The sequence below is a fragment of the Salmo salar genome, chromosome ssa13, assembly GCF_905237065.1.
Source record: "Salmo salar chromosome ssa13, Ssal_v3.1, whole genome shotgun sequence".
NCBI lineage: Eukaryota > Metazoa > Chordata > Actinopteri > Salmoniformes > Salmonidae > Salmo > Salmo salar.
The window spans coordinates 72,644,904-72,664,699 of NC_059454.1; the positions used below are offsets into that span (position 1 = coordinate 72,644,904).

Genomic DNA, 19,796 nt, shown 5'->3' on the forward strand with positions numbered 1-19,796 from the left:
GTTTAAGAACCCCTGATGTAATTAATTAAGACAAAAATCTGTCTGACACAAATAATTGCAATTTAAAAAGCTTTATTGGAAATACACGTTTCAAACAGCACAATTCAAGTACAGATGAGTGTAGCTAAATCAGATACATGCTAATTTAGTTTAAATGTGATGTAGTCCTCCAGTCCCAGTTCATTTGCACTCTTTTGACATGCTTCAGACCAGATGCATGCTCCACTTCAGTGTACAATGGTCCTGAACTTACATATCACAGTGTTTGAAGCTTTTACGTTCTGCATCTCTCTGCTGTCTTTCATCTGAAGCCATATCCTCCAGGGTCTAAACAGGTGTAGATTTCCATCTCTGTGTGGGAGACCAGATATTGCAAGGAGACCAGTAAGGGGCCCTCACCTCTTCACTTTGGCCCAAGGATACCAGTGACACTGCCCTAAGGTTGGTGCTGTCCTTTGGATGAGACTGTGGAGACAGAGGTCTTATCTCTCTGTGGTTACTAAAGATGGCATGGCACTTATGACATGTGTAGAGGTGTTGACCCTGCTTCTCCTGGATATATTTCCAAGCCTAAGCATGTAAATCCAACTCATTATCATAGGCTGGATGGAGACCAATATCGTTTTTTTTTTTATAATGCTGCATGTCTCAAAATATAAGAATGAGACCAATATATGTATTTTGCTAATCATAGTTCCTGTCTCTGAAATTATGTTTGTGTGTGTTGTAATAATAACCAATACTCAAAATCTGTGTGTGTGTGTGTGTGTGTGTGTGTGTGTGTTGTGTGTGTGTGTGTGTGTGTGTGTGGTAGAAGTAATAGTTGGCCATTATTTCTTTGAACATCTCAGTTTGGGCAGCAGCCACTGTAGAAACCTGTTAATCAAAAACCACAGGAGAATAAATAGTATTATAAACTGGGTGGTTCGATCCCTGAATGCTGATTGGCTGACAGCCGTGGTATATTTAAGCAATAAGGCACGAGGGGGTGTGGTATATGGCCAATATACCACAGCTAAGGGCTGTTTTTACCTGGATACAGCCTTTAGCCGTGGTATATTGGCCATATACCACAAACCCCTAAGGTTTCTTATTGCTATTATGAACTGGTTACCAACGTAATTAGAGCAGTAAAAATAAATGCTTTGTCATACCTGTGGTATACGCTCTGATATACCACGGCTGTCAGCCAATCAGCATTCAGGGCTCGTACCACCCAGTTTATAACAGACCGTATACCACGGGTATGACAAAACATTTATTTTTACTGCTCTAATTACGTTGGTAACCAGTTAATAATAGCAATAAGTGGCCAATATACCACGGCTAAGGGCTGTATCCAGGTACTCCGTGTTGCATCGTGCATAAGAACAGCCCTTAGCCGTGATATATTGGCCATATACCACACCTCCTCGTGCCTTATTGCTTAAGTTTGCACTTACACATCAGATAGCTGCTCTTTCTCTGCTACCTCATTCTATTTCTCTAATTCTCTAGTCTAGTATTCCCTGGTTATGTTCCACTTCTCCCTCCTCTATTTCCTCACCTCTTCCCCAGACTCTTCTTTTCCTCTTTCTTGTCCTCCTCCTTACTTTCTCCAACATTTCCCATCTGTTGCATCTTACTGGCCTTCTCTTGCTTCACTACTTTTTTGGCCTTGCCCTTGTTTTTCTTATTGACCTTCCCTTCCTGAATATTTTGGACAAGGAGATAAAGTAATGTAAGCTTATAGGTTTTCTCTTCTCTTGAGCTACGATACCTAGAGCTATGCTATACTATAGAAGGACTTATGCTATACTATAGAAGGACTTATGCTATACTATAGAAGGTCTTACGGCCAATATTCCCTTCTTGTATTTCCTCTCACCTGTGGGGCCACTCCAGCCATTTCCTGTAGCAGCTTCCTGCCGGACTCGCTCAGGCTGGTGATGGGAGCCAGGCGAGGGCTGTGGCGGTATGGGAAGTTCTCTGTTCGTGGCGGAGCGATAATGACAGGGCTGAGAGGAGTCAGAGGCCTTGGGACATTTACTGGGTAGGGAGAGCCTACAGCAGAGGGCAGGGCCCGTAGGGCTTCAGCCAGGGTCCGGTGTGCTGAGGTCACAAGAGGAGAGAGACCATTCTTGACAGATACAGGACTTGAGTCCTTCCCTGGGCTCTGTAGGACCAGAAAGTAAAGTAACATATCAGGAAAGTGCTATGTTCAACACAATCTGTAGAAATACTTTATAACTACTCTATACATATTGCAGATACATGACTACACGCAATAAGTAATTGTCTGCATCATTTCCAATCCCCCATGTATATATATACATTTGTTTTATATGCAGAACTTACCAGGAAGTCTGACTCATCGAAGGAGTGGAGAGACAGATCATCATCCTCGTCCATAACCCTCACGTCAAGCTTGGTCACCTTTTCATCCTCAACTTTCAGCGGTGGTGTCCTCCTTTCATGATCCTCATCATCACACTGTGTATCAGAGTCAACTAGTCAGAGACCATCCTCCTCACAGTGATGTCACTCAACAAAGACATGGACGGTAGGGTACAACTCTTTTACCTCCGATTCACAGTCAGTGAAGGAGTAGATGGAAAAGTCATCAGAACTGGAAGATGAGGTCACATCATATTTTCTCTCTATCAGCCGAGTCACCCTTCCAGACTGAGGAGACAGAGAAAGACATGTACTCATGGCAGCCATAGAATACACTGGCATTGACCCTCAAGGAAATGTAGAATATGTAGGCAATCCAACATGGTTGTACAAGTAGTGAGTAATACATGGGTAACTGAAAATGCAATAAATGCAACTCCCATAACATTAGGGGTGGGTCTAAAGACCTTCCATAGTATAGGATTCTTTAGCATCTCGAATGGATGATTGTCAATGCAACCAAGCCACCCAAAATGGCCATATGAATCAACAGATTGATCTATCTGTTGTGTCTCTATGGGAACAGCAGAGATGACCTGGCTGAGAGGCTCTGGATTGATGCTCCATCCATCCCCAGATGTTTGGTCCTGCCCATAGCTCACAATGATTGGCTGTTAACAGTAAAGAATGACTTCAACACTGCTTTGCTCATTTTGGCCTTGAATTGTGTATCAATAAATAACATAAGTACTGTTATGTGGTTGAATTTGAATGTGACTTACAGGCCTTTTGTGGATCTGAAGGGTCTGCACTGAAGTAGACTGTCAAGACAGCATTCAATGTGGTTAGATAGGGATTTCTGCATTTGCTTTCATTCTGATAACTGCAGTTTGTACATACAGAATGCATAACTAATGTGTATGTGTTATTGTTTCAGGTCGGATATGACTTACAGGCTTTGGCCTTCTGTGCACCTTGCCGGTTGGCCACAACACGGAATCAGGGGTGTTCACCCTCACTGGTTTCAACTGTCAACACAACACTCAATTTAGAATGTGATAATATAACAAAAACAGGCCAAAACAAACAAATATTTGATATTTACCACATAAGGGCGGCGTCTTAAAGCTCTTTTGATTCTCTCATCATTACGGTCCATCTTTCTTTCTGAGGGAAACATTTCCATCAATTGATTGACACAAAACACATCCTGACTCACACACAGACACAAAGATGGCATTCCAAGTGGCGCCCTATTCCCTATATATATATATATATATATATATATATATATATATATATATGTTGGGAAGGAGGTGCCCCAAAAGGTCAAAGAATACCTGCAACAACCTGTGTGAAGAAAACGATTGTAGATTAAACCAAATCTGAACACAGTTTATGTAGTGAATTAATGCATGGCTACGTCATTTTATATCACAGCTTTATGACCGCGCATAATACGTCACAAGAAAAAGGCTTGTTTGGAGCCGGACTGGTGGTCGCATCTTCTCACTGGTTGTAGCTCAATAACGAACGTGATGTGCTTATTATATCCTAATGACTGAGTAATGGTTGTATCGATGGTTGGTTGGACGTTTTACATAGATAGGCCAACATGATATCAATAGGAAGAAACCATTCCTTGCCAAATATTTTTTTATTATTGTTTTACTTTGAGTAACATTAAGGGACCACAATGGAAGCCGTTTACTTTATTGTGTTGTCCCTGGCCTGACACGTTTTATTTAATTAAACGGTTTTATTTTATTAAACTGTCAAATCAAATATATATATCTATCTAGCTTTCTATCTAACTCAAATGAGCTGTTGAGGACTCTTTGGTCATCACATTTCAGGCACAAGCCAGCAGGTGGAAGTGTCTTTAAATGCAGCACTGCCTTAGCGCACTTCATGATCTGCGCAAACAGTAACTTTGTGGTTGTGAAAGTGATTAATCCAAATGCGGAAGTCCAGTACATTTGTTTTGGTTTAGCAAGCTAGCTACTCAAGTCTTGGCTAAAGTGTTGTGCAATATTGGAGGAAAAGTGTCGTAACTGACATGTTGTATTGTGCTTGAATATCCTCTAGTAGTTTGACAAGTATGCACTGAGCATCAACATGATCACCCGAATAGTTTTGAAAGATGTGGTTCAGAGGTTCAAGAGTTTTACTACTGAGTTCAGGCTAAAAAGTGGCATTGTTGCTGTCATTATAGTATCATTTGTTTTGTTTACTGTCACTGCATATTCCGGTTCATCAGAGGATGTCTAAAGTCTTGGAACTACAGTTTTTGCCAATGGGCATGGTACGTTAGCAAGGAGGGACTGGGTGATTTAAGAATCATATGCTCGGTAGCTAGCTAGCTACTTTGTATGGGAATGTTGTAACGTTATCTAGCTTGCTACAACTTGTAGCTATCATTAATGACGTAACATATGGTGCCAGTAGGCTACAGCAGCAAGCTAGAGCACAACACATCAATGCCGCTGATGTCTGTCAACCCGTTAATTTCAGTGTTAATCCTCTCCTCTTCCTTTACGGTACACAAGCTCATCACATACTCCTTCCACCACAAGACAGTGACCCAGCTACTCTTCAGCATTGGGGTTCTGATGCTCCTCTGGTGGGACTGAGAAGATTGTGGGCACTGTTTGGTTCCTCCTCATGTTTCAGCTGCTCTCTATCAGCACAGGGGTGTTGTACACCCTCCTGGGGCTGGTACTGTTTGGTGCATCTGCCCAGAATCAAGTGGAGGGGTTAGTTCCTGTATCTCTCTCCCTTATGGGTATGGCCACAGTGTACTCACTTATGGTTGAGGGCTTTCTTTTTGGGGTCAGTGTACCCATGTTAGCCCTGGCTGTTTCTGGTCATCGCAACACTTTTGGTCCCACACACACTGTCTTCCTCTGCATCCCCATCATCGCAGGGGGGATCTCTATCCTTACTCCAACCTTATTGTGGTTGAAAATAACCATGATACACTGCAGTATGGCACAGCTTTAAGTGTGCTTAGTAGTGTAGTTAAGTTGTAATATGTTTATGTGCGGCGCTGTGGTCTAAGGCACTGCATCTTTGTCTACAGTCCCCGGTTCGAATCCAGGCATGTATCACTTCCGGACGTCATTGGGAATCCCATAGGACGGTGCACAATCGGCCCGGCGCTGTCCGGGTTTGGCCAGGGTAGGCCGTCATTGTAAATAAGAATTTGTTCTTAACTGACTTGCTTAGTTAAAGGTTCAATAAAAATAAATGATACACTTGAAATTTGTGTTGAGTCATCATGCTGTACATAATGGGATGTTTGGTTAGGAAAATGTACCATCACTGTGTCACACATTCTCCTTATCTTGCTCTGGGGAAACATGGAAAGGGCTGGCACCCACTTCTAGACATGTCTGATGCTAGGGCATCAGTGCTGGACAAGAAGATGCCTTTCAGGCTGCTGAGGGACAACTTTGGTTTTAGAAGTGTTTTTCTTTTTTCATCCCGTTGGACAAATACACCAAACAGCCTTCCCAACCGCGTCCTCATGGCCCTAAAGCACACTTTTGCCTCGTTTTGTATCACCTTTCAATGATAAATCTGGGGGGACAAAATTTACATTTCAAAATGTGTGTGGGTGGTGGGGGGGCATGTCTCCCTGTCCCCAGTGAAAGTTGTGACCCTGAACATTGATGTCCTGTATGACCCTGCATCAATAGAGAAGGAAGACGGTCCACCCACCCTGAGTACTGAGAAAGCACTAGATGCATAATTTATCCTATAAGACGAGAGGTCATTAAATGAACATGATTGCTGGGTGCAAGCCAGAGTACATGATGTACTACAGTATAATGAGGAGCAGTTTCAATAGATGATTCTCAGCTGTAATTGAATACTGTACAATAGGCACCTAGTGGTCCCCATGATTAGATAGAGAATTATTGTTTAGTTAGATAAGCTCTCTGTAACCTCTCCACATTCTCATTGGTTACAGAATCATTCCTACCCAGTCCAAGCCTACGCTCCCGTTTCCTCCAACCTACAGGCTACCGATACCACACCAAAGACATTTGAAGGCTGGGCCCACTCCCACTATACACAGCGGAGCCCTGTTCAGTTCTCAGGTCATTATGTTCACAACCATGGATATGCCCTCAAGCATAGCTTGGGGTAAAGTCACGAACATGAACACAGCTGCAGCCACAGTCAAGGTCATGGACATAGTCACGAACACAGTCATTGGCAGACATCTGCCTCTCAAACCAGCAGTCACTGGGCTCCAGTGGCTCAACATCTACATTCTCAACATTCTCTCCAGTCTGTGTCAGTCAGTGCCCCCCAGAGTTTCACAGCAAACATGCCCGAGTCTGTGATTGTTCACCCAGGTGCACCTGTGTCTTTATTGACAGATTGATGACATAGAAAACTCATTGAATGACAGAGCTCTCTCATTTGTTATACGTTGAAATGTTGATCAGGTGTGATTTTTTTGTTGTTGTGGTAAGTATTGTTGGAGCTATGACATATCCAGTCAGTGTGAGGCCTGAGGTTTCACCAGCTCCTAGCGTCCCACCTGCCCTTCATGCAGGAGCTGGCCAATGAGCTGGTCTTTGTGCACACATCTCTTAAATAATTATGAATAGATCCACCATTGAGCACAAAAACACTTGTTACAGAATATTTTACATAGAAATAACATCTGTCATACAAACCATGCCTGACAACATGATCCAATAAGACAGAAAAATAAAAGAACATTTAAATAAACATTTTGGAATGTCTTTAAAAAATAATTCCCATTAGGTGATTTTGGTCAAGCTGAACTTGTTACTGAGGCAGTACTTAAAAGGTACACGGTTTCTTCACTGATGATTTTGGTTTGAAGTGTCAATCAGACTGAATGTTCAAGGTCAAATCAATACAAGGAGGTTTTGATTGTCAGTTGATTGTAAGACCACTCCTTTTGGCTTGTACTTTGTGTTGTTCTACACATACGGTAGACAAATCTCTTCAAATCAAATCTTTATTTATTTTGGCACTCTTGATTTATACAACCTTGATAAATCAGGCAATTTATATTACACTGATGTATTCCGTTTTTCTTTCCTTAACTACTTACAGCTCAGGGCTGGGCTGAGCGGGAACTGTGCTTCGGCAGAGGTAGGGAGGCGAGCAGGCCAGAGGTGGATGAACGCAGTGCCCTTCTTTTGGTGTAGGGACTGATCAGAGCCTGAAGGTACGGAGGTGCCGTTCCCCTCACAGCTCCGTAGGCAAGCACCATGGTCTTGTAGCAGATGCGAGCTTCAACTGGAAGCCAGTGGAGTGTGCGGAGGAGCGGGGTGACATGAGAGAACTTGGGAAGGTTGAATACCAGACGGGCTGCGGTGTTCTGGATGAGTTGTAGGGGTTTAATGGCACAGGCAGGGAGACCCGCCAACAGCGAGTTGCAGTAATCCAGACGGGAGATGACAAGTGCCTGGATTAGGACCCGCTCCGCTTCCTGTGTAAGGCAGGGTCGTACTCTGCGAATGTTGTAGAACATGAACCTACAGGATCGGGTCACCGCCTTGATGTTAGCAGAGAACGACAGGGTGTTGTATAGGGTCACGCCAAGGCTCTTAGCACTCTGGGAGGAGGACACAATGGAGTTGTCAACCGTTATGGCGAGATCATGGAACGGGCAGTCCTTCCCCGGGAGGAAGAGCAGCTCCGTCTTGCCGAGGTTCAGCTTGAGGTGGTGATCCGTCATCCACACTGATATGTCTGCCAGACATGCAGAGATGCGATTCGCCACCTGGTTATCAGAAGGGGGAAAGGAGAAGATGAATTGTGTGTCGTCTGCGTAGCAATGGTAGGAGAGACCATGTGAGGATATGACAGAGCCAAGTGACTTGGTGTATAGCGAGAATAGGAGAGGTCCTAGAACTGAGCCCTGGGGGACACCAGTGGTGAGAGCACGTGGTGCGGAGACGGATTCTCGCCACGCCACCTGGTAGGAGCGACCTGTCAGGTAGGACGCAATCCAAGAGTGAGCCGTGCCGGAGATGCCCAACTCGGAGAGGGTGGAGAGGAGGATCTGATGGTTCACAGTATCAAAGGCAGCAGATAGGTCTAGAAGGATGAGAGCAGAGGAGAGAGAGTTAGCTTTAGCAGTGCGGAGAGCCTCCGTGACACAGAGAAGAGCAGTCTCAGCTGAATGACCAGTCTTGAAACCTGACTGATTTGGATCAAGAAGGTCATTCTGAGAGAGATAGCAAGAGAGCTGGCCAAGGACGGCACGCTCAAGAGTTTGAGAGAAAAGAAAGAAGGGATACTGGTCTGTAGTTGCTGACATCGGAGGGATCGAGTGTAGGTTTTTTGAGAAGGGGTGCAACTCTCGCTCTCTTCAAGACGGAAGGGACATAGCCAGCGGTCAAGGATGAGTTGATGAGCGAGGTGAGGTAAGGGAGAAGGTCTCCGGAAATGGCCTGGAGAAGAGAGGAGGGGATAGGGTCAAGCGGGCAGGTTGTTGGGCTGCCGGCCGTCACAAGTCGCAAGGTTTCATCTGGAGAGAGAGGGGAGAAAGAGGTCAAAGCATAGGGTAGGGCAATGTGAGCAGGACCAGCGGTGTCGTTTGACTTAACAAACGAGGGAATGACAAAAAATTTATTTTTACTGCTCTAATTACATTGGTAACCAGTTAATAGCAATAAAGCACCTTGGGGGTTTGGCCAATATACCATGGCTAAGGGCTGTATCTAGGTACTCCGTGTTGCGTCGTGCGTAAGAACAGCCCTTGGCCATGATATATTGGCCATATACCACACCTCCTCGTGCCTTATTGCTTAAGTTTGCACTTACACATCAGATAGCTGCTCTTTCTCTGCTACCTCATTCTATTTCTCTAATTCTCTAGTCTAGTATTCCCTGGTTATGTTCCACTTCTTCCTCCTCTATTTCCTCACCTTTTCTTTTCCTCTTTCTTGTCCTCCTCCTTACTTTCTCCAACATTTCCCATCTGTTGCATCTTACTGGCCTTCTCTTGCTTCACTACTTTTTTGTCCTTGCCCTTGTTTTTATTATTGACCTTCCCTTCCTGAATATTTTGGACAAGGAGATAAAGTAATGTAAGCTTATGGGTTTTCTCTTCTCTTGAGCTACTATATCTAGAGCTATGCTATACTATAGAAGGACTTATGGCCAATATAACCTTCTTGTTTTTCCTCTCACCTGTGGGGCCGGTCTCACTCAGGCTGGTTATGGGGGCCAGCCGAGAGCTACGGCGGTATGGGAACTTCTCTGTAGTGGGTAGAGCAATAATGACAGGGCTGAGAGGTGTCCGAGGCCTCGGGACATTCTCTGGGGAGGGAGGGGCCACAGCAGAGGGCAGGGCCCGTAGGGCTTCAGCCAGGACCAGAGACCTTCCCTGGGCTCTGTAGGACCAGAAACAAGTCAAATATCAGGAAAGTGCTATGTTAAAAACAATCTGTAGATATACTTTATAACTAAACACATTGTAGATACATGACTACACTCAATAAGTAGGAGTAACTTACAAAGCTCTGGACATTGTTATTTTTTTCAGGCTTGAGGAGACTGTTCTCGGCTATACTGGTCTGCATTTCTGCCATGCTGTCTATAATTTCGGCAATCTCTCCAGTGCATTTCTTGAATGCCACTTTCAACCTACAAGTCATTCAGCCAACTGTCCAGGTCTACTGCCTTAAGATCACCTTCGCTGCAGTTTCTCTTCATCTCTTGGATCAGTGCCCTCACCTCCTCGCCCATCCTCTTGAGCTCCCTAGCCACGTCTTCGTCCCTCAGTCTCTCCTTCCTCCTCCCCATCCACTTCGCAATCCATCCTCTACAGCATCCCTCATTCTTCTTCTGCCTCTCTTGGTTGATGTCCTGACCGTCATTGTGCGTCTCCAGGCCTTCCTCCAGGTTGAGTTCTATTGAGGTCAGGTTTTCTTTGATCCTCCTCAGGCTCTCCTTGTTGGTGTTGGTCCACTGTGTCTTCTTGTCCAGCTGCTGCCTGCAGGGCCGGACAGTGGGGACAACCTCAATCTGGTGTGACACCTTATTCAGTGAACTCACAGAGGCAGGGAGGAGGATGTTGAACTTGGCCACAATAATCTCTACAGACATAGGGTCAAACCATTGAGATGTGACACACACACAAATTTAAAAGATGCCTACCAGTCGATGGTCTTTCAGTGGTCCTTGTGGTTCCTTTGGAGGCTCTGGACTGTCCTCAGTAGAGGCATCATTGCCATCATTGAGCTGTGTGTCAGAGAGCTAGCTGGTCATAGTCCATTCAGAATTGGAGGATGAGTTCACCTCATCATATTTTCTCTCTATCAGCCAAGTCACCCTTCCAGACTGAGGAGACAGAAAGGCATGTACTCATGGCAGCCATAGAATACACTGGCATTGACTCAAGGACCTTCCATGGTATAGGATTCTTTAGCATCTCGAATGGATGATTGTCAATGCAACCAAGCCACCCAAAATGGCCATATGAATCAACAGATTGATCTATCTGTTGTGTCTCTATGGGAACAGCAGAGATGACCTGGCTGAGAGGCTCTGGATTGATGTTCCATCCATCCCTTGATGTCTGGTCCTGCCCACAGCTCACAATGATTGGCTGTAAACAGTAAAGAACGAATTAAACACTGCTTTACTCATTGCAGAATGCATAACTAATGTTTATCTGTTATTGTTTTTAGGTCGGATATGACTTACAGGCTTTGGCCTTCTGTGCACCTTGCCGGTTGGCCACATCACAGAATCAGGGGTGTTCACCCTCACTGGTTTCAACTGTCAACACATCACTCAATTTAAAAGGTGATAGATAATATAACAAAAAAAGGACAAAACAAATACATATTTGATATTTATAACATAAGGGTGGCATCTTAAAGCTCTTTTGATTCTCTCATCAATACAATCCATCTTGCTTTCTGAGGGAAACATTTCCATCAATTTGATTGACACAAAACACATCCTGACACATTCACACACTATACCCTGTATATACACTACCGGTCAAAAGTTTTAGAACAGCTACTCATTCAAGGGTGTTTCTTTATTTTTACTATTTTCTACATTGTAGAATAATAGTGAAGACATCAAAACTATGAAATAACGCATATCGAATAATGTAGTAACCCCATAAAAAAGTGTTAAATAAATGTAAATATATTTGAGATTTGAGATTCTTCAAATAGCCACCCTTTGCTTTGATGACAGCTTATCACAATCTTGGTATTCTCTCAACCAGCGTCAACTGGAATGCTTTTACAACAGTCTTGAAGGAGTTCCCACATATGAAGAGCACTTGTTGGCTGCTTTTCCTTCACTTTGCAGTCTGACTCATCCCAAACCATCTCAATTTGGTTGAGGTCAAGGATTGTGGAGGCCAGGTCATCTGATACAGCACTCCATCACTCTTCTTCTTGGTAAAATAGCCCTTACACAGCATGGAGGTGTTGGGTCATTGTCTTGGTGAAAAACAAATGATCGTCCCACTAAGCCCAAGTCAGATGGAATGGCGTATCGCTGCAGAATGCTGTGGTAGCCATGCTGGTTAAGTGTGCCTTGAATTCTCAATAAATCAAAGACAGCGTCACCAGCAAATCACTCCCACACCATAACACCTCCTCCTCCATGCTTTACGGTGGGAAAGACACATGCGGAGATCATCCGTTCACCCACACCGCGTCTCACAAAGACACCGCGGTTGGAACAAAAGAAATCTTCAATTTGGACTCATCAGACCAAAGGACAAGTTTCCACCAGTCTAATGTCCATTGCTCGTGTTTCTTGGCCCAAGCAAGTCTCTTCTTATTATTGGTGTCCTTTAGTAGTGGTTTCTTTGCAGCAATTAGACCATGAAGGCCTGATTCATACAGTCTCCTTTTAACAGTTGATGTTGAGGTGTGTCTGTTACTTGAACTCTGTAAAGCATTTATTTGGGCTGCAATTTCTGAGGCTGGTAACTCTAATGATCTTATCCTCTGCAGCAGAGGTAACTCTGTGTCTTCCTTTCCTGTGGCGGTCCTCATGAGAGGCAGTTTCATCATACGGCTTGATGGTTCTTGCAACTGCACTTGAAGAAACTTTTAAAGATCTTAAAATGTTCTATATTGACTGACCTTCATGTCTTAAAGTAATGATGGACTGTCATTTCTCTTTGCTTATTTGAGCTGTTCATGCCATAATATGGACTTGGTCTTTTACCAAATAGGGCTATCTTCTGTATACCCCCCTACCTTGTCACAACACAACTGATTGGCTCAAACGCATTAAGAAGGAAAGAAATTCCACAAATTAACTTTTATGAAGGCACACCTGTTAATTGAAATGCATTCCAGGTGACAACCTCATGAAGCTGGTTGAGAGAATGTCAACAGTGTGCAAAGCTGTCATCAAGGCAAAGGGTGGCTTTTGAAGAATGTCAAATATAAAATACATTTTGATTTGTTTAACACTTTTTTGGTTACTACATGATTCCATACGTTTTACTTCATAGTTTTGATGTCTTCACTATTATTCTACAATGTAGAAAATTGTAAGAATAAAGAAAAGCCCTTGAATGAGTAGGTGTTCTAAAACTTTTGACCGGTAAGTCTATGTATCAGTGGAGGCTGTTGACTTGAACAACTGAGGAGGATGGGAGACCAGTGGTATAGGCGCGGAACACACGGAGACGACAAAGTGTCAAAATCGTCAAAAACGAATTATTTTAACCTAAAGCATTTAATAAAGACATTTATAGTACAATATTATGGGGAATAAGAGGGCTACTTACACAGAGTTTGAAAAGATCACAGCAGTGATTGAGGGTATGAGTTGAGGTGTTCAGAGGCTTTACCAGTGCAGGACAGGGTTTGACTGGGAAGACAAAACAGTAGCACACTACACAGTTAGACAAAAGAGCTAAGAATGAGTTAGTCCAAGCAAGGAGTAAAATCATTGATGTGTAATAATGTGATTGCGTATGTGATTGACTCTACATACAGTAATGAGAGAAAATTGATAGGGATACTCAGTGCTTGGAGGGGAAACATTCAATGTGCCAGTGGATGAGCGGGCACATGAGACGTGGCTTCAGTTCATGTCAGGAGAAAGTTGACAGTGGTAGTGGAGTGGAGTAGTCATAACCTCTTAAAATCAGGGAACAGGAGGGGACTTAGCTGTAAATACAAATAGCAGATACATTCCATTACAGCTGCGCCATTGTAGGTTTGGACAAAGAGTTTCTCTATGAAGTTAAACTCAGACATTTCAAAATTCATGAAGTCAAACAGACTGCACATCCCACCCACTTCACACATCAAAGTATCCCAAGAAACGTTCCTGAATAAAGCCCTGATCATCCACATACCTGACAATAACTGACAACTGCAAGTAGACTGGTGGTGCAATAGGTCCCAGAGAGGTGGGGAAATGTTTACCCCCTGAGGCCTGGAGTTTTTCCTATGACAGTGATTAATCACTTGTAAAAAGGTTTTATATGGGCTATGATGGGACCAGTTTTTCCTAATCAGATCAAAAGGTTTTAAAAAACTCCTGAAACAAAAACACCTGGCCCGGGGGGATGCAAACCCTGTCAAACTGCAGCTACCTTCTATTTGTTCATTTAAATTATATTTAGACTACATTAGGAGGGGGATTTCCTCTACCCAGACACATAGACAAGAACTGATAGACAATATAACTCGCAGGGCTGAGCTTGCTTTATGCATGTTTGCATCATGCAGGCCTATGCAACTGTTGGCCTTACAAAAAATGAACTCACATCTGTCATCACTATTATGTTGATTAACTGGAATTAATCAATCATTTTGTATTAAAAATGTATAGGCAGCCTAGCCAGCCCAATTTTGATTATATATACTAAATTTGATCACATTTTCTCCTGACACAAATGGACTATAAATACATGTTACCAATTAGTTTACCCTGATCGGATGACAGGGTGTATAGGCTGTATGCAGGCAATACGGGCGACTTGATGAAAGGCTCCCTATTAACCAGAAATACTTTTGATACCAGTTAGTATTGAACGCCATCACCTTCTTCATGAAACTGATCTCAAGCAGAGGTCGACCCTCGCTTTTAATTCGCACCTTTTCCGTGTACCCCAGAGAATGGAAGGGGTTCTTCAACCAAAACAATTCATTTTCGGCAGCGTTGGCCATTCTACCATTCTGGTGGAGATAACTGCACACTCGCGCTGGTAACGTTAGCGAGCTAGCTACTGGAGTTCCTGTAATTTATTTAAATTTGCCTTGCTAACAACACACAAAAATAAAGTTCTAAAACCATGAAAATAATTTGTAATATACCTCCTCGCTCTCCTGTAATTTGAAAAAACGAATTTGAATTGAATAATATTTTTAAAAAAAGCTCAACTATCATTCTTCACTTTTAATCTCTATCCAACAACTTCACTAAATTTGTCACCACATAGAACCCCCATAATGCTCTGGGGCACAATCCCAATACAACACACTAGGGCTGCATTCCAAACACTTAAAATACACACCTTCTCCCCTCAGCCGTCACATAAAGTGGACACTTCTGATGACGTTTCATGACGGCTGATGAGTTGACACTTGCAGGGCAAGGGGCAGGGAAGAATTATTCAATGCTAAATGGACCGCCCGGAAATGTGTCAGCTGTTCATCCCATGGTTGTTTTCAGTCATCATGGAACTGTTGTGTGTGCCTTATGCGCTAATCAATTATGATTGCATTTCATGTCTTGGCTAGAAGACAACGTCTTCGCAGACATCGAATGTTAGCCTACCTACTGTATCAGGTAAATCGAAAATTGCAATGTATAAGTGTGATGTAAGGAAAGTTATATGCTTTCGTGTCGTTGACTATCATGAAATGTGAAGACTGTATATTATCAAATCCATTCTCTATGTGTAATTTTACTACGCGATAAAACTAATCATGTAACTTTAACGAGGAAGTCGGGGCACCACGGAAAAATTATAGTGTCAATTTCCCAAATATAACTCCTCAGATATTTTCATATCTTATCAAAATAGTCGCTTATTAATGAATTTTATTACCTCATCAGTGTCATTACTGAATGTCGCAAACCCTTGGATATCTGCACGAACCCTAGCATAGAATCATGAATCAGCAATATACAAATTGGCTTAATGATTTATTTACTAACTTAATCAATCACAGAATTACATAAAACACACTCACAATTAGTTCATACATGGGTTACTTAACATGTTGTTGTTTCTCTCTGTTGTCGCCGGTCCATCTGCTGGAGGGAGTCGACAGAAAAGTCTCTGGTTGCGTTCCTAGTGGATACGTCAGGCATACCCATGTTGTCGCATAGAATAGATGTTTCGGGGGTTGTCGGGATTCTTCGTCCTAGGCTACGTACATTTCCAGCTGCAGACTGAAAAGGCCTCGTATAACATTTGCTCCTTCTATGGCAATGTTTTAGAGTTTAACCATTTCTAGCCGTGTAGCCAACGCTACACGCTGTATGGTCTTAGAAATTCAACCATTTGCAACCCTAGCTTACACCGTGGTTTGCCTGGTCTGGTGTGAATAGCGTCACGGGGGCTTTTATACTTGGGTAGAAAAGGGGCCGTCTCATGTTTGTGGTCACCTGGGCGTGGCTACTGACTGTGCATAAATACCATAAAACAACCAATTCTGATTTAGAAGACTAAATCACATTGTTATCTTTTCAAAAGTATTCTGATACTTATTCATTCATCTTATACAACATTCAGCTGTAAAACTGACAGCTGGGAAATGTACACTTTAAGAGATACAGTTATGTGTGTTTCCTGTCCTTCATGAGATCACCAAATGAAACACGCTAGACATGACTGTCCCTTCAGTGTCCACGGACCATTCCCACATTCTCAAAAATAGAAATATTGTTTCATTCTCCCATTTTGGGGATTAGGAGTTTTTTTTATTTACATTTGTTTCTACTTACACTTGTACGTTGACTTCTTCATATTAAAGTTGGTTTTAAGTTTTGGCTGACTTTGCTGAGCAGATCATCATCACAAACTGAATTATGGGGCTAATTGTACATTCGCAAACTCGATTATACAATTGTAAGTGAAACTAGGCAAAAACAGAGGCGATTATGGAATTACATATGTCATCAGGACGTGTATAATGCTGTGAAGATCCCCACAAGGCATTTCATCTTGTATATTAAGTCTTCAAATGTAAGGCATTGAAAGCATTCTTTATTTGCAGTCTGTAAATGTATTTACAAAATTCAACATGGCTGCCTATTCAGATGCCCTAGGAAGGTTGTGTAAATACAGAGAGAAGAGTAAGATTAGAGTAAAATATACATACTTGTAGCACATTCATATTGTACCATGTATTGTTAAATTTGTACATTTAAATTGCAGAAACTATTTAGTAATTGAGCCTTGTTTTTCATCGGTTCATTAAAGAATAGGTCTTAGATTAAGTGGTGGTAAACTGTAAAAGTGTCCAGGTGTTTTTTTTCTCACGCTCTCAGACTAAGGCTTAGTTCCAACTAGTTACGATTAGATGGACACTACCACAGCATATAGGCAATACAATATGTGTTGGTTGTATGTGCACTTTCAGTACAACATGAAAACGTCTATTAACTGTCATGTGTGTTCTGATAATCACTACCTCTGGTGTGTAGTATACAAAACATTAGGAACACCTCATCAATATTAAGAACAGCCTCAATTCATCAGGCATGGACTCTACAAGGTGTTGAAAGTGTTCCACAGAGATGCTGGCCCATGTTGTCTCCAATGATTCCCACAGTAGTCAAGTTGTCTGGATGTCCTTTGGGTGGTGGACCATTCTTGATACACACGGGAAACTGTTGAGCGTGAAAAACCCAGTAGCGTTGCAGTTCTTGACACAGTCAACCCGATGCACCTGGCACCTACTACTATGCCACTCAGTAAGTATTTTATCTAGGTGTCTTTCAATGCTGATGGTTGGAGGTCCAATACAAAATATTTACTTCAACTTGAGGTTCTGCTGAACATTAACTATATGAAATGGAATGAAGTGGATATGTGGAGATTGGTTATCTTGAGGTATGATGATTGGTAATTTTATTCAATTTACTAGATTTCCTGCAGTACTGCATTGTATTATTTTGTACAAAGCGTGCAAAACAAGACAGTAGTGATATGGCAGGGTTCATGTTCATTTGTGTGCCTTTGAACTTTTTCTCTTGCATTACTGATATCGAATAACGTGTTCCATCATGACCTGTCACATGACTTTTACCACTTGATCCAGTTGTTTATGCAAAATAGGTAGTAATTTATGGCTTCTCTTCACTGTGCACAATGACGAATTATTAGAAAAATGTTTTGGTGCTTTGATACATTTTTCGTGATATCCAATTGGTAGTTACAGTCTTGTCCCATCTCTGCAACTCCCCTACGGACTTGGAAAAGGCAAAGGTCGAGAGCCATCCATCCTCCGAAACACAACCCTGCCAAGCCACACTGCTTCTTCACACAGAAGCCAGCCACACCAATGTGTTGGAGGAAACTGGCGACCGCAGAGTGCATCAGTTATTTGGAGTAAGGATACAGATCCTGCCCTGTGATGATAACATTGCAGAGTAAGACAGTGTGTGGGACCAAAAATATTATGATGAGCAGAAACAGCCAGGGCAGGGCTAACATGGGTACGCTGACACCAAAAACAAAGCTCTTAACCATACGGGAGAGGGATACAGGAGCTAACCCTTCCACTTGATTCTGGGCAGATGCACCAAACACTACCAGCCCCAGGATGGTGTACAACACCCCTGTGCTGATAGAGAGCAGCTGAAACATGAGGAGGAACCAAACAGTGTCCACACTCTTCTCAATCCCACCAGAGGAGCACCAGAACCCCAATGCTGAAGAGTAGCTGGGTCACTGTCTTGTGGTGGAAGGAGTATGTGATGAGCTTGTGTACCGTAAAGGAAGAGGACAGGATTAAAACTGAAATTAACGGCTTGACAGACATCAGCGGCATTGATGTGTTGTGCTCTAGCTTGCTGCTGTAGCCTACTGGCACCATATGTTACGTCATTAATAATAGCTACAAGTTGTAGCAAGCTAGATAACGTTACAACAGTCCCATTCAAAGTAGCTAGCTAGCTACCGAGCATATGATTCTTCAATCACCCAGTCCCTCCTTGCTAATTTACCATGCCCATTGCCAAAAACTTTAGTTCCAAGACTGAAGGCATCCTCTGATAACCTGAAATATGTAATGACAATAAAGAAAACAAATGACACTATAATAACAGCAACAATGCCACTCGTTAGCCTCAACTCAGGAGCACAACTCTTGAACCCCGAACCACAGTTGTGGAAAATTCCATCCAAAGATTAAAGGCAGAGAATATTTAACAATATAATAAACATATTTAATACAAGCAGCAGCAGAGGAGATCCACCTCTAATTTCACAGCAAGGAAGAAATGGTTACATGTCCCTTATATAGTGGGAGGTGATAATACAATCATATTGTTTACACAACAGTTCTTCTATACATCAATAGTTCTGGAACACAATGGCCTTGTGTTAGGGTGCAGACATACAAGTAGTCTATGAAACGCAAAACATCACAGTCCAACACAGAACATATGCCTTGAGAAGTTACAACAGCTCACCCCAAATTCTTCCACCACAACATCTTTCAAAACTGATTTGATGCTCAGTATATATTTGTCAAACTAATACCAGTGGCTAATCAAGCACAATACAAACATTTCAGTTACCACGCCTGTCCTCCAATATTGCACAGCACTTTAGCTAAGACAGGGAGGGAGTTGATAGATTGCTAAACCAAAGCAAATGTAATGGTCTTCCGCATTTGGATTAATCACATTCTTTTTATTTATTTTTATTAATCACCTTCACAAACAAAGTTATTTAATGCGCAGATCATGAAGTGCACTAAGGCAGTGCTGCATTTAAAGACACTGCCACCTGCTGGCTTGTGCCTGAAATGTGATGATCAGAGTCCTCAACAGCCCATTTGAGTTTGATAGCTATATTTGACAGTTTAGTAAAATAATAAAACAGTTTAATAAAATAAAACGTGTCAGGGACAACACAATAAAGTCAACGACTTCCATTGTGGTCCCTTAATGCTGGTTACTCAATGAGCAAAATGAAAACAAAAATGGCAAGGAATGGTTTCTTCCTATTGATATCCTCTTGGCCTATCTGTAAAACGTCCAACCAAACATCGATACAATCATTACTCAGTCAGTAGGAAATATGCACATCATTTCATTATTCAGCTAGCTACAACCAGTGAGAAGACAATACCACCAGTTAGGCTCCAAACAAGCCTTTTTCTTGCGATGTATTATGCACAGTCATGAAGCTGTGACGTATTATGATGTAACCAAGCATTAATTCACTACATAAACTG

The 19,796-nt window shown here is 42.5% G+C and overlaps 1 protein-coding gene across 3 annotated transcripts; it reads right to left on the reverse strand.

Annotated features, from left to right (window-relative positions):
• Nucleotides 1–55: 55 nt before the first annotated feature.
• On the reverse strand, nt 56–3,765 carry LOC106567709 (uncharacterized). 3 transcript variants are annotated; one of them, XM_045693519.1, is made up of 10 exons: nt 3,717–3,765; nt 3,482–3,543; nt 3,330–3,404; nt 3,159–3,197; nt 2,973–3,047; nt 2,563–2,664; nt 2,338–2,472; nt 1,868–2,155; nt 1,547–1,689; nt 56–570 (listed from the first exon to the last, which is right to left on the reverse strand). In XM_045693519.1, exons 2-10 carry the CDS (start codon nt 3,533–3,535, stop codon nt 483–485), a joined length of 999 nt encoding a protein of 332 aa, XP_045549475.1. In that variant the 5' UTR covers nt 3,536–3,543; nt 3,717–3,765; the 3' UTR covers nt 56–482. The 3 variants fall into 3 exon arrangements, with proteins under 3 accessions (XP_045549475.1, XP_045549476.1, XP_045549477.1); XM_045693520.1 differs by having other exon boundaries at nt 56–876; XM_045693521.1 differs by lacking the exon at nt 56–570 and having other exon boundaries at nt 1,559–1,689; nt 1,836–2,155.
• Between the last annotated feature and the right edge of the window lie 16,031 nt (nt 3,766–19,796).

Bases quoted from the DNA above. Each gene is read 5' to 3' on its own strand.
- LOC106567709 (XM_045693519.1), bottom strand. From the start codon at position 3,535: ATGGACCGTAATGATGAGAGAATCAAAAGAGCTTTAAGACGCCGCCCT. The intron at 3,198-3,329 runs GTAAGTCATATC...CTGTCTTGACAG, and splicing joins TGCACAGAAGGCCAAAGCCT to TCTACTTCAGTGCAGACCCT. The intron at 2,665-2,972 runs GTCATCTCTGCT...CTGTCTCCTCAG, and splicing joins ATCCAGAGCCTCTCAGCCAG to TCTGGAAGGGTGACTCGGCT.